Source organism: Phalaenopsis equestris, unplaced genomic scaffold, assembly GCF_001263595.1.
Source record: "Phalaenopsis equestris unplaced genomic scaffold, ASM126359v1 Scaffold000047, whole genome shotgun sequence".
NCBI classification, from domain to species: Eukaryota; Viridiplantae; Streptophyta; class Magnoliopsida; order Asparagales; family Orchidaceae; genus Phalaenopsis; species Phalaenopsis equestris.
The window spans coordinates 511,967-527,188 of NW_018164489.1; the positions used below are offsets into that span (position 1 = coordinate 511,967).

The 15,222-nt window shown below is 36.7% G+C and overlaps 1 protein-coding gene across 6 annotated transcripts in view; it reads right to left on the minus strand.

The window, feature by feature from the left end:
• The window catches only part of LOC110019089 (pentatricopeptide repeat-containing protein At1g76280), a 73,520-nt gene that overhangs the window by 25,735 nt on the left and 32,563 nt on the right, over nt 1-15,222 (minus strand). For all 6 annotated transcript variants that reach the window (XM_020716643.1, XM_020716640.1, XM_020716644.1 and 3 more), the window contains 3 exons: nt 14,403-14,498; nt 14,017-14,196; nt 13,308-13,535 (listed from right to left, as the gene is read on the minus strand). In XM_020716643.1, the coding sequence (XP_020572302.1) occupies nt 13,308-13,535; nt 14,017-14,196; nt 14,403-14,498 (504 nt within the window). The remainder of the gene's footprint in view (nt 1-13,307; nt 13,536-14,016; nt 14,197-14,402; nt 14,499-15,222) is intronic.

Here is a 15,222-nt window from a genome sequence, read left to right on the forward strand (position 1 = left end):
AAGATGTAATTAACTATAGGGGTTTGCCCTTATATGAAGCTTTTCCGAACCCAGCCTAAAATAAACCTTATTTAATTCTTTGTATTAAATAGGAAAACTTGTCGGCAAATAAAACGGTTTCGCAGACCAAACGGATGTCATATATTTCTTAGTTTATTTGATTGAGTCTCATCCTCAAGTCTTGTGTATATCCCTCGCTTTGGGATAGATACAGGATTTGAGGTACAACGCTCTTTCATTTAAACTATAAAAAATATGGGGTCAGTTTGATTTCATATTCTTTTTAAAACTAAATATATATATGTAAATTAAAACGTCATTCCGAAGCGAGCGATGAGATTTCAATTCCGGCTGCCGACAGCTTCTTACGGGCGACCCCCCAAACAACCTTTCTTTCTTTTTTGTGCCGACAAACGGCGAGGAAAGAAAGGGAACGAAACAATGCGAATGAAATAGAGGGAATAATCCCTTCTCCCCTTTCATTCCTCTGCTTTTAACTAAAGAAGAGGGGAACAGTTATCTTCTCTTTGGTAGGCTCCCACATGCGGGAATAAATCAATTTTTAAGTTAATCAATTTAATTTTAATTAATATAACATTTCCTTTTTTTTATTTCTCCTCCTTTTTTTATTTTTTTACTGTCAACAATAACCATAATTTGATTTGCACGACACCACATTTTCATTCGTCAATCTTGATGTGGACTAGTAATTGAGGTCAACAACAAGTTAGAGGAAGTTGAGGTATTTCAAAAATAGGCAGACTAGTATTAAGGATATTGTTTGTAGAAGATTTATGTGTCATTCTATAAGACAAGCAAAAGCAGGCACAACAACCTCAAATTCCAAAGGAAATTTTAAATTTAATTCCAAAATTTAAGTGCAAACTAGATTTGATGAAGGATAAGCAACCAACATATTGGTAAAAGGTCAAATCTAAACATTACATTGTACCTCTGTCCTAATTGTTAGATTTTCTTGGATCTAGATGGGCCATAAGACTATTTTGCTAAATTTTTTTTCGAAGGAGAGCAATAAGATGGGATGCTTTCAAATTCAACCCTTCACCAATATCCACTATACAAGGAACCAATCCACAAATCCTTTTTAAACAGAGAAACATCGCTTAATTCAACCTGAACTCTGGCCACAGAAGGCTTATATAGATGAGCAGTAACACATCTATGACCAAAAATTTACAAAGTATAGAAACCAAGAAGTATATAGGGAATTGGTTGAAATAATATAAATATAACCAAGGGACTGCACACAAATAAGAGAGATAGGTGGTTACTCAAAGGAATCAAAATGAGTAGTAGACCAGTTTAACATATAAATCGGAATAACAAGGATATAGTTGAATCATCGAAAGAAAAATTCAGTGGAATCTACTAACAAGGATATTTTTATAATGACATGAAAGGTCAATTAACCCAATGGAATAATCACTTATCTAAGTGTAAACTTAACAAGAATTTATGAATACCCTCAAGGTTGAGATGGTCGAAATAGAATTTCCAACAATTGAAAAAAAGAGTGACCTAGCAAGCACAGAGATTTCATCTTCAATAAAAATGAGCACAGATTTGACTACTTTGTTCAGGTGGAGCTCAATTTTGATGAAACAAAATAAAGAGAAGTAGTTATGTGGACAGGAATGCAACCTTGAATCATTTAACCCGCAAACAAACTTATAAAAAGAGCAAAAATTGCGATATATAGTAGACAAACCTTAAAGATAAAGGAACCTCCACAAAGCAGGGAGCCACTAGACCAAACTGGGTATTCAGCCAAAACACTAGCACCAAACTAAGTGGGAGAAGGAAAAAAAAATGAGTTGGAATCAAAGAGAGAGAGAGTCAATATATGCCAACCAAAAAGAGGAAGATACAACTGGCATAATTTTTAACAAGGAAATATTAAAGTTGTATGAGGGGAGAGAAACAATTTGCATGCTAGAAGGGAAATAGACTTGCAAGCCTAGATGAAGGTCAGACAAGCATCGAGAATGCTGGGAAGTTCTGGTGTCTCACACATGGGCACAAGCGCCCCACACACATGAGAGTTAGGTGCTATGGGACGAGTGTTGAAGAAGAAAGATAGTGAAATGAGCCAATAGGTGCAAATTCAAAGAGTGAGGTTTATGAATTGAAGGGCCCCCTCATTGGATGTAAGACGCTAAGGCAAACTGAAACATACATACTGAGTATCAATGCTACCACTTGCAAATGATATAGCAACTTAGTCTAAATGTCATCATAGATTAATTCATCCATCAATTCCAATTCCCAAATACATTATATTCACTCCTTTGAATTATTAGAATTCGAATGACTCCGAAGTACTAGAATCTAAAATGAACATACTATAATAGTATAAATATAAAGAAAGAGTCATATTCATTAATAGAAGAATATTAAGAATATCGTAATAATTAATTAATACAATTTTTTCTAACTATGAATCATTTCTATACTAATCTTAGTATTTTCAATTTTTTCGTATTTTCAGGTAAAAGACCAAGCCAATCGAATCAAAGAAGTCAATAACTCACTCAATAAGAGGATCTTCTTAAAGAGGTAGAGTAACGGGAACTGACCAATGACGAGAGCTTAACGAAGGACTCATTTCCATAGTGGGAGCGTACGCGAGGAGCTAATCACGAGGGTGGGCTGTTTGAGCCGGCCGCCTTAATTAACAATGACTTGAACTTAACTTTACCAAACGAGAATTTTCTTTTTCTATTTTCTCTTTCGAAACATATGCACAGGGCGGGCGCCAACAACAAGGCGATCTAGATTTATCATCCACACAATCGCTAACTCTCAATTGTAATGTTTTTCAATGCATTAGAAGTCATGAATTTTCACAATGTACATCTACTATTGTATCTTCTCAGTCTCAAAATATTTCTCTCGGATGGATAAACCTCACCTATACTCTCCTATAATTGTTTCATATAAGATATTATTTTTATCAATCCTTAAACTAAATATATATTGTACCATGTACTTAAGCATAATATCATGTTTATGATGTCATGATCAAATTCAAAGCCTTTAAGATACAATATTTTGATCGCAATATCACTGTCTCATACTTGGACAATGGTGAAGAGTACTAAGCTCTTAATAAATTTCTCTCAACAAAGAATCTCTATTATCTCACTAGCAAAATACACACATTTGAATATAATGGGTCTAAATGGCATCTATATATAACTGATCTCTCTCTTCGTTTTCTCATTTTCTCTCTACTATTTCACTCTTTCGTTCCATCCTCCTATTCAACTAGTATTTTTGTCAAACCTACCTCCTAAATCGTATGCTCTGCCCACACTTCAACTCTCTTCTCTATTCAATGATCCCTTTGAATTGCCTCCTTTCTAACTATTCCAAACTTTGTATCTGGTTGTCTCTATTAACCATGGTTTTGCCTTATATTAATAGACAAAAATCTTGCTCCAAACCATGCCTTCCTCAACTACTTCCTCACCCAAAATGCCTATTTTTGCCTTGATATCACACCCAAAATATATCTCCCTTCATGTATAATTTGTTGAGTTTATTTTTTCCCTTTGCATCTCCTTCTCTCTGTTGACACATCAAAATAAACAAACCCATCATATTATCCTCTTGTCGTAGTTCTTACGGTTTATTCAAGACTCCCTTCATAAATGTCATTCAAAACATCCCCCAATATAACATAAACGTATATAGCCTACACAACAAGCGAACCACAGTAAAAACCCTCACCTCCCTCTAGATCAAAGTCGAGGCCCTCTAATATCAACACACCCTCTACCTTATGATCCACCCTAGGGATTATCACAATTTATATAAGTCCTGGTAAAGGCACCAGGAACTTGATATGCTCCCTAGTTAATTGATTTTCTTAAAATAAGATATTAATACTCTCTGGATTTCTTACGCAAGTATACGTATCGTTTCAGTAATATAGACCTATATTGAGTCAGAATTGTCAATCTCACACAGAAGCGAGGTAAGAAATTACTTATGCTAAGTTCTAGTCTACTACATTCAGGTCATAGTTGGAATCTCAATTAAAGTGATTTTTCTAACAACTATTCCTAAATACAACCCTAAGTCAAATTAGTTAAACCAAACTACACAAATTGGTTTGGTAAATTTTAAGAGATAAAAAACTCTCTCTTGTAATTATATAAGTGGATTGTAGGATCTAATAGTTTGAATTATTATTCTGACTAGTGACAAATATGAGTATTCTTCTTCTTTACCCTCTATCGAGTGCATAAAGAAGTTTGGTAAACCTAGTTTTAATTCATTAAACCCTAGATTACATTGGTTGTGATTCTAGCCTATCACCCTAGAGTCTCCAATTTATACTCTCAATTTGGCTAACCTAATTTTAATTCATTAAACCCTAGATCAAATTAGTAAGATTCTAGTCTGACACCTTAGAGTCCCCAATTTAAACCCATCAAAGCCTATCTCTCAACATTGCCCTATGTACTACTTTTCCTTCACTCACTAGTGCAATGTGGTTTCTCCCAGTTGTTCAAATTATAGCTCTCTCGAGTCATTATGGATTCACAAAAAAATTTAACATGTCAATTGGTCAGATTGATAAGTAAATTAAGCATGAAGTAAGAAACTATCACATTAAAATTATAAAGACCAATTACAAAGTAATCAATATCCTATAAATTCTACCTAATTATCACAAGAGAAAAGTGTAGGAACTCTACTCACAAAGCATTAAGAGCACCACAAAAGATATCATCTTAACACAAACAAATCCACTAAATATATGTTTACAACAACTATATGACATTATATAACAATATACTTAGTTTTTGCCTCTGAAAAAGAGATGCAAATTTCTCCAACAAAGCCTTCTTTTGTTCTTTGCAATGATGATACAATTCCCTTACAGTTTTCTCTCAAAATCGCCTGTAATCTCTCAAAAGAAGGTAAAAATCTATATTTCCTACTCCTACCTACGCCCTCTTGACATTTCTGGAGAATTCCAGGAATTGAAAATGCCAAAAAGTGTTTTCCAAACGTCTGGATACGTCAAATAACTCCCTGGGGAGTGCAAAAACTGTCTCTGGACAGTTCTGGCGCCTAGGCGCAAGTCTGTGACGCCTAGTCGTCGTCTTCTCTGTTTTTTGGGAGGACATTTGTAGCGCTTAGGGGACACCTTCTCGGGTTTCCTGGGATTTTCTGGCGCCTAGGCGCCAGTTTACCCTTCTCTTCATTTTACCTTTGTTTCACTCCATTTTGCCCATGTAACCTACCTGTTATACCAGCAAGAAAAACATGAAAATATCCTTCTTTAAAGTGCAATTTCATTCAAGAACAGGTGCTAAATGTAACGGAAATTAAGCATGCTAAAAGACATATCACCTCACCAACAACACACCCAATGATCACTCATGCAACCAAACTAAACCAACAACAGTCTTTGAACTCACCACCACTTTATGCCAAGCGCACAAAGATCATAATTGGCTTTGGTGGGCTATGTTAAATGAATATGATAATTATGTTGGGAATGGAACATAGGAACTTACCCAACTTCACTCAAAATTTAATTAGATGCAAGTCGAGCTTTTAGATCAAATACAACTCTTGATGATTCCATTGTCATATACAAAGTTCAACTAATGACTAAAGGTATTTAAGAACATATAGAAGTTAACTATCACGATAACCACAGTCCAGTTGTCAAGAATTTCACCGTTAGTTAGGTCTCAACATAAATTTCAATTGATGATGCCCCTCCATGAACATGGCATTAGCAAACCCTTTCTCCAGGACAATCTCTCTAAAGAAATTTTCATAGCCCAACCCCCCTAACAAAACTTCTACATACATGTGCAAGTTTGTTATTTATGATTGTGAGTGTGCACCCTGTGTTTGATACCATGAGCTACGATGATTTCTAGGTGATTATGGTTACACCAACTCTCTAGATGATGCATCTCTCTTTATTAACAACCCTAGTGATAAACTCATCTAGATTCTAGTTTATGTAAATGATGTTGTTATCAAAGGTAAATCTAACGCTATCAGGTAATGCTTTATAAATCTTCTAGTCCAATGATTCTACATCAATGATCTTGGGTAATTGCATTATTTTCTTGATGTGGAAGCTATTCTCACCCGCAAAGATTCCTCTTTATCTCGACGTTGATGCATCCTTATCTCCATTCTTACCATAAAGCAACAAATAATAAACTTGTGAGCACATTAAATACTACCTCAATAAATCTCATACATTTTGGCTTTGTACTCACTAATTCGACGAACAATAGAGTTGTTGTGGACAATCATGATACACAACTCTTATGTGCCCGAATATTTCCATTGTAATTAAAAAGTTATCCCATTTTATTCATAGCCCCACTACTAAGCAATAGATTCTAGAAAAATGGCTACCATAGATTCTAAATAGCATTGTCAACCGAAGCATTCTTCTTCATCATGACACACTACTCAACCGGGTAGGCAACAAAGATGAATGCAACAATATAAGCGTTTTCATTTTGTACCTTAACTGAAACCCCCCATCATTTGGAGTGTTAATAAAGAAAATATCATATTTCACTCCATCAATGTTAAATATTGCTTCATTGTCACCATAATTGCTAAGCTTCAGGAGTTCAACTCCTCGCTTGTCGACCTTGGCAATCACCTTCCTTAGTCCTCTATCATGACAAATTGGGTGTCACTCATCTATGTAAATCCTATCTTATGGATGAAATGTAGCTATCGATTATCATTCATTAAAAAACAAGTTCAAAATTGTTCCCTTTATGCGGTTCATATATCAGTCAGGATCAACTGGCTAACGTTCTGAAAAAACCACTTACATGCACTCAATTATCCACATCGAGCATTAACACTAGACTTTATGACTAGCCTCCAGCTTGAGGAGGCATGTAAAGGAGTAGACGAAAAAAAAAATTTAATAAGTTTTTTGCATTAGTTTACTCTATGGATTTATTCAACTTCCTATTAGAGTTTCCAATGTACATGGAGGCTCTCTTTTATAGTATTGTACAATTCCAAGTATTCCCGATATTGTTGTAAAAAGATGAAGCTATCATTCTACAACTTACACTTTTCTTTTAAAAATGAATTTTGATATATGCCTGAAACATGAACGAAAAATCCTAGCATGGAATCTACAACCCCACTGCTTGACATTCATAGAGAATGCACTTCTAAAGTTCTTTTCATCTACTTAAGTGTAGCCATAACTTTATTTGGTAAAGCATGAGAGTACCATAGTTGTTTGAGGCTTCAAGAAGGAGTGCTGCTATAAATTCTAGTTATTGTGAGAATATCCTGTTAGAAGATTTTTATATTTATATTGTTGTCTTTCCAGTTATTTCCTTTCCTATGTATTTCCTAGTTTATGTCTTTCCTTTTTATATTTTGGTATTAAGAGATACTTGGGTATTATATCTTTCCTTTCTTTATGCCCCTTATATCATGTATTTATACCCGTTTTGATATCGATAATATTATCCTACTTTATTCGCAAAACCTATATGGTATCAGAGCCACGGGATTTTATCCTAGCCGCCGAAACTTCCCCTGCAGGCCTTCCCATGCGATTTTTCTGGCAGCTGGAAATCTCTTTCCCCCTGGATCCCTTCCCTGCAGTTTTTTCCCGCCGCTGGACGTTCTTCCTGCCAGCTGTACCGCTGCAGTTTTCTGCAGTTATCTTACACTTCTGTTGCAATTTTCTGCCGGCTGTACCGTTTTACCGCCATTGGATGTTCTTCCGCTGCAGTTTGCTGCAGTTTTCCGTAGGACTGCCTAAGGACGTTCTTCTGTTTCAGTTTGCTGCAGTTATCTGCAGTTTTCTGCAAGACCGCCGAGCTCCTCCCTGTAGTAGGACCGCTCCCCTGCAGACTTCCCGTTGTCGGATCTCCCTCACGCCGATTGTATCCTCCACTGAAGGCCCACTTGAACTGACAGCCTAGTAAGGACCGTCTCCGTCTCTGTCTCAGAATCCGAACCTCAACTTTGGCTGAGTTGGAATCATGACGGACTCCTGCATCACCGGATGATTGGCACCTAGCTCTATCCCTCCGCCGGCCGGAGGGCATGAAAATCACATGAACTTTTTGATTACAACCCACAAACTCAATGGCTTAAATTTCCTCAAATGGTCTCAGGCGGTGTCATTGTTTGTCAAAGCTCGGGGTAAATTTGGTTAACTTACAGTTACGATTCTTGAACCTCGTAAGACTGACCAATCATATGCAACATGAAAAGTAGAGAATTCTATGATAATGCCATGACTAATTAATTCCATGGAGCTCTCGATTGGCCGTTCTTACCTATTTCTTCTGTCAGCAAGTGCCCCTTGGACTATGGTTTGCGCACCTACTCTACAAGGTGCCTAATAAGATCCGCGAGGCAAAACAAAGGTTAAAGACTGTGACACAGTACTATAATAACTTGGTTTCCTTATGGATAGAATGTGGCCTCTACTACAACCACATGTGGGACTCTCATGCAGATCTTTCCCTCTTCCAATAAATTATGGAAAATGATTGTGTTTCAATTTCTGACGGGCCAACAAGGATCTCGACAAATTCTATGGTCGTATGCTTGGGTGTGATCCTCTTCATCCAGAGTAGCTTTCACCAAGGTCTGTCATGAAGAAAATCGGAGACTTGTCATGCTCGACAACTCCACTAATTCAACTGAGTTTTCAGCATTGGTCTCCAACAGTGCTCCACACTCTGCTACGTCGTCGCGCGCCAATCACTCTACATGTGATTTCTGTCACAAATTCTGCCATACCCGTGATAAGTGTTGGAAGCTCCACATGAAGCCTGCTAATAAATCTTCAACCAAATCTTCTGCTGCTAAAGTTCTCATTACGACCTCAGAATCCACAACCGTTCAATCAAGCCCCACTTGGACCATCCCGGAATCACCAAACTCTATCAAGAGTTAGAAGGAACACTTAATTAAGCTGCTTGATCCAGTCAGTTCTCCTTCAACCCATCAAACTCCCATGTTCATCAAGGTAACCTTTCTATCACTGGTTCTTGTTCTTCTAGTTCGAGGACTATTGATTCAGTTGCCACAGGCCACTTAACCGGGCGTCGGGCGCTCTCAAATCTTCTCGCTTCTAGTTCGAGGACTATTGATTCAGTTGCCACAGACCACTTAACCGGGCGCTCTCAAATCTTCTCAACATATACTTCGTGCTCAGGGTGAGACTATTATTGGTGATGGTTCCTATAATTCTATTACAGGTAAAGGGTCGGTTGCTAGCAGTCGGACTGACTCTGGGATTCGTGTTACAAGTACATTTGCCTAAGTGTAACTTCTTGTTAGTCAGTAATTCTGTTGTAGGTAAAGGTTCGGTTGTACTAACAGTCAGGCTGACTCTGGGACCCGTGTTACATGTATATTTGCTTAAGTGTAACTTCATGTTAGCCACTAAATTGACATATGACCTTGATTGTGTTGCTCATTTCTCTCCTAATATTCTTGTCTTTTAGGATCATCGTCCGCAGAGGATGATTGGAACTACTAAGTAGGTAGTCGGGCTTTACTTCTTCCACGAAAATGGCATTGATGACACAACACTCAATCTTGTAGTTGTAGTTTTTCACTTTCCACTTGTCCAATTATGCTTTTAATATGTCGCTTGGGTCATACCAATTTTCACGATTTAAAAAAATTAAACCCTCTGATGTTTATTAAAAAGAATTCTAATTTTTAAATGTGAAATTTGTCATTTAGTTAAACCTCATCGAGTTCCATATCTACCCCACTCTTACACACCTTCCTCTCCATTATCACTGATTCATAGTGATTTATAGGGACCCTCTAGAACTACAAACTACATCAATAAACGGTGGTTCCTTATTTTAATTGATGATCCAATAAACGGTGGTTCCTTATTTTAATTGATGACCACACTCAGATGAAATGGTCTATATATTAAAGGACAAATTTGAAACAACAGTTACCTTCAAAAACTTGCATTCCTTCATTTTGACCCAATTTAAAACCTCCATTCAAGTACTTCGAACCGACAATATTTGAGAGTACTTTAACCCTACTTTTAAAAGAATTTTCAATGAGTAATGGTATCCTCCGCCATAGCCTATGTACGGATACCCTCAACAAAAAGGGATAGCCAAACAGAAAAACGACACATTCTCGTAGTAGATCATTTCATTATGTTTCAAATTAACATCTCTAAACAATTTTGGAATGACGTCGCCCTTACCGCTACTTATCTAATTAATAAAGTTCCCACAAAAATCCAGAACTTTCGGACCACTCTATCCTCTTGATGTTGTGTTTTCCTACAAGCTGATTCTTCACCGCATTTGATCCTAAAATATTTGCACGCACGCGCTTTGTTCGAAGCACTACAACTCAAAGTAAATTTGATCCCTCTCAATTAAATGCGTGCTCCCGACAATTCATGCACTCAAAAAGGCTATAGATGTTTTGATCCTACCACTAGTAAAATCTATGTGAGTGTGTGAGGGTCGGTGTCTTTTTTTTTTAAATGTCCACTACTTCCCTGACACTGTCTCAAGTGAGGGGGAGCTAGAATTTTTGGACACTGTTCCTTTTCCAACTCCCTTGGATATTCTGTCTACTCCTACAACCTATATGTCAGAGAAACCCTCAGTCTAACCGGATCCATCACTAACCAAACCAACATCAGATCCATCCACTCTGCGTGTATATACTCGACATAACAAACCCACGATTCAGACTCATCCCAATGCCCCTACACACGAACCTGCTACCCCGCTACAGGTTTTGGAATCCACTCAGGCTGACAACCTTGAAACGAAGCTCTCTCAACTTACGGGGATCACTCCTACTCAAAATGAAGAGTTCAATTCCCCATTGAGGTGCGTAGGAAGGCATGCACTCTTTATCCCTTGGCAAAATATGTCTCATTCCACAGCTTATCTCCAAAGCGTTTGCCATTTCCTTGACGATTCGTTGTCTCCCATCCACTAATTGAGGCAACAATGGCTCGCTCGTCCTGGAAGTTTGTAGTCATGAACAAGATGAATGCCCTTTGGAGCAACTATACATGGGATGTTGCCAATCTTCCTCAAGGAAAGAAAGCAATAGGTTGCAAGTGGATTTTCAACAACAAATTTAACTTTGATGGATCTTTTGAACGCAACAAGGTGCAGTTAGTCGCCAAATGCTATTCACAAACCTATAGAATTGACTATTAAGAAACATTTGCTCCAATGGCTAAACTAAATATCATTCAAGTTATGTTATCCCTTGCCACGAATCTAGATTGACCCTTACTCCAACAGGATGTCAAGAATGCTTTCTTTAACGGTAATCTTGCAGAGGAGGTGTTTATATTTCTCCCATTAGTTTTTAACTTAACCTCTTCCCGTGGAGAAGGGTGTCGATTAGTGAAATTTATTTATGGATTGAAACAATCCCCCAAGTCTGGTTCGACAAGTTTACACAAGTTATTGCGAGTCATGGTTTCTCGAAGGTCCAATCTGATCACACGATGTTCTTCCGTTACTCAGCCAGATACTGTATTGCCATCCTCATCGTCTATGTCGACGACATCGTGCTCACAGGTGATGATCTGCCATCCTAGTAATCTCTCAAATCTATCCTAGTTGCATCTTTTGAGATGGACTTAGGTTCTCTCCAATATTTCCTAGGTATAGAAGTAGGTCTGGCCTCTCAGAGCATTAGCCACTCCCTGTGCAAATATGAGATAGATTCACTAACTGATGCACAGTAGCTGTTTGAATGATTTCCAATGAGAAATTGCAGATGTTCTCAATGTCATCTGGTGGACAAGACACCACCAACAACTAGTGAGGAAACTTATTTACCTAGCCCATATGGGTCTGAACATTTGCACGTCGTTGGTAAGGTCGGTCAGTTCATGCACGATCCCTATGAGTACCATCTCACCACTCTGTTGCAGTTTATAAGGACAACGATTGGATCAGGTCTGTACGGAATCGACAAACTAACTCGGGTTTGCTCCTTCATGCAAGGAAACCTTGTCAAGCGGAAAAGTGAAAGACAGTTTGTGGTTGCCCAGAGCAGTGTTGAAGATGAGTTTCGTTTTGTCCCTTGGGATATATGAATCCTAATGATTGTGCATCATGCTCCGCAAGTTACGAATGCTAATCTCCATTCCTCTATAGTTGTTTTGTGATAGTAAAACCACAATTAGCATTGCTCATAATCTGGTCTAACATGATCGTACCAAGCATGTCGAGATTGATCGTCACTTTATAAAGGAGAACCTCAATTCTGGGGAGATTTATATTTCATTTGTCCCATTCACTAGTCAACTAACAGATATTCTCAAAAAGAATCTTCCTAGACCATTGTTTGATGAATTCAAATCCAAGTTGAATGTGATTGACATCTATGCTTCAACTTAAAGGAGAGTGTTAGAAGTTATTTCTATTTATTTTGTTGTCTTTCCTGTTTTTTCTTTTCCTATGTATTTCCTATTTTTTGTCTTTTCTTTTTATTTTTTGGGTGTTATTATGAGAGATTTAGAGAGCATATCGTTCCTTTTTTATGCCCCTTATATCATATATTTATAGCTCTTTTGTTATCTATAATACTATCCTGCTTTAATCCCAAAACCTACATATTTGTTAACAGTTTTGTAGCCCAACAAGCTTAAGATGGAGAAAATCTCGGATTTAAGGTTGAGCATGAAACAAGGTTTTGTCATAAGGGTGGGTATAGAAACTGTTCCAGGACCATCATGCAATAGCGCGATATCAAACAATATTCAAGGATTTGAACTAAAAAGATTAAACAGTTGAGAAGAACTATGGAAAATACGTAACAAAAACAGCAGATATCCCTTATTGCTGTAAACTGAAACTTTGTGTGTGTATAATAATTACAAATACTAATAAGCTGAACCATACATACAATAAAATTTTGATCTCCCATCTTTTGAGAGCAAGGCGGATCCATGCAAGCAAATGAAGTTAATGTACCAAAGATGCACTGTTGCCCATATTCAGATAAGTCACTTTTAAATGTAGGGTTGACGATTGCAGCCCACGCACATTGCTTTCGAGCTTGCCATATTCCAATTTTTACCTCTTTCTAATTCAAATTGTTTAATTAGCAACTAGAACAAAACCCCTACTATATTTTCTTATAATTCCAACAGAAAATGAGCGAAGTAATGTTGCAAACAAAAAATCAAGTAAATATACCAGAATGTTTTAACCATAGAAAAAATTAGAACTCACGAAAATCACGCGAACTCATGAAAAAAATATAGTTACCAGATTCTTCATCGACATATAGCTGTGTTGAACTCCGCTTCTCCTCATGCCCAACTCTATTTGTCTTATCCTCTCGGCAGCATGCATATGTGAAGGCCAAGTTCCTCTCTCATAGGGGACATTAACATTACCAAACAAAGAAAATAAAAGCTCAAAGGTCCTGATATTTGGGCGTAAGTTCAAACACTTCATCTTAACTAATATGCGAACTGCACGTTCTGGCTCATCCTGAAAGACAGCAATAATGAAACAATGAACAGACAACTTCCAAGTACACTGGGTGACAATAATTTTCACAAACAAACATACAAGTTCCATGTGAGTATATATAAGACATGCCAGGCAACAAAGTATAAAGAACTTCCACTAAAATTTCAATCAACCAAACAAAACATTTCATATTATATACGACAAAAGAATCCTTTGCAAAAGAATCTTTTGAAGAAGGGAAATTTACATACATAGCACACAATTCTATTGTTGCATATCTCACACCTAAATATTCATATTTACACAAAGCACTTAAATCTTTAATATCCCATAAAAAATAGCACTATTATCACTTTTTAAAAGTGAAATACACATTTTCATGCATAGGGTTAAAGCACCAAAGTGCTATATATGTAAATATGAAGGTTTAGATGTGGATATAAAAAAAAACACATAAGAATTGTGTGCTATGTATGTAAATATCCCTTTGAAGAATTACCATGATATCACATGCTACCAGGAAGGCATTAAAAGGATGGATGTACTTCTGAAGGTTATCAGATATCATTTCCAATAAACTCTCTGCCTTATTCAACTCCAAAATCTTGCTGTGTTCAAATGAGAGAATTGCAATAGTATCATTGTGCGGTTGCATGCCCCTTTTCTCTATTGAATAAAGCTGACAAAGCGTATAATATTATGCCATTATCAAAGACTTCAAGAAATAAAGAGCCAAGAAAACAGCAAGGGAAAAGAATTATACAAAATAATGCAATGGTTTGCCAAGCATTCTTCAAAAAGATTTCATAGTTTTTTCCATCCTAATGATTCGCTTTTCCTCAAAATAGAATTTGAAGGCAAGTTATAAGGAAAAAAAAAAAATACCAATTCCAAGCCATAATCTAGCGCTCTTCCACGAGTGACAGCTTTAATAAGGCCATCATATGTATGAGGCGATGGTTCTACTCCAAGCGCTTGCATCTAGAAAACTAGTAGCAATAAGTACATTAATTTGATCAGAGAAAAATAAACAAAGATTCAATAAACAAGCCTTGATATGCAATTTTCACATTAGAAGTGGCTGCTTCTCAGCTTATCAACACAAACATGAAAAAAACAAAAAAAAAACGGTGATGTGGACAGAAAAGAAGTATATTTGCAAGTAGGTAGGAAGAGAGATCTCTTAGATACGAATGATAGTTTGCATGTGATAAGTGAAGATACACTCACTTTTCACATTAGAAGTGGCTGCTTCTCAGCTTATCAGCACAAACATGAAAAAACAAAAAAAACGGTGATGTGGACAGAAAAGAAGTATATTTGCAAGTAGGTAGGAAGAGAGATCTCTTAGATACGAATGATAGTTTGCATGTGATAAGTAAATTGTGGGGATCACTCACCCATAGGGCTATAAATGAACCAAGGCACTCGATGAGCTCAAAATTGGCTCAATTAATACTCGACCATGTTTATTCAAATTAATAAATAAACAAATTTTAACATTTTTATTTTAACTCTAAGGCTAAATGAAAAAAATTTGAACATAGTCCAACTCGTTTATTATTCACGAACAAGCTCGTTTGTTGTTCAACAAGTGACTTATTAAATACTCAATATTTATATGACATTATTTAAATAAACTTTGATTAACTAGAACTTATTATAATTTAATTTTAATATGCATATAAATTTAATACAATTAATT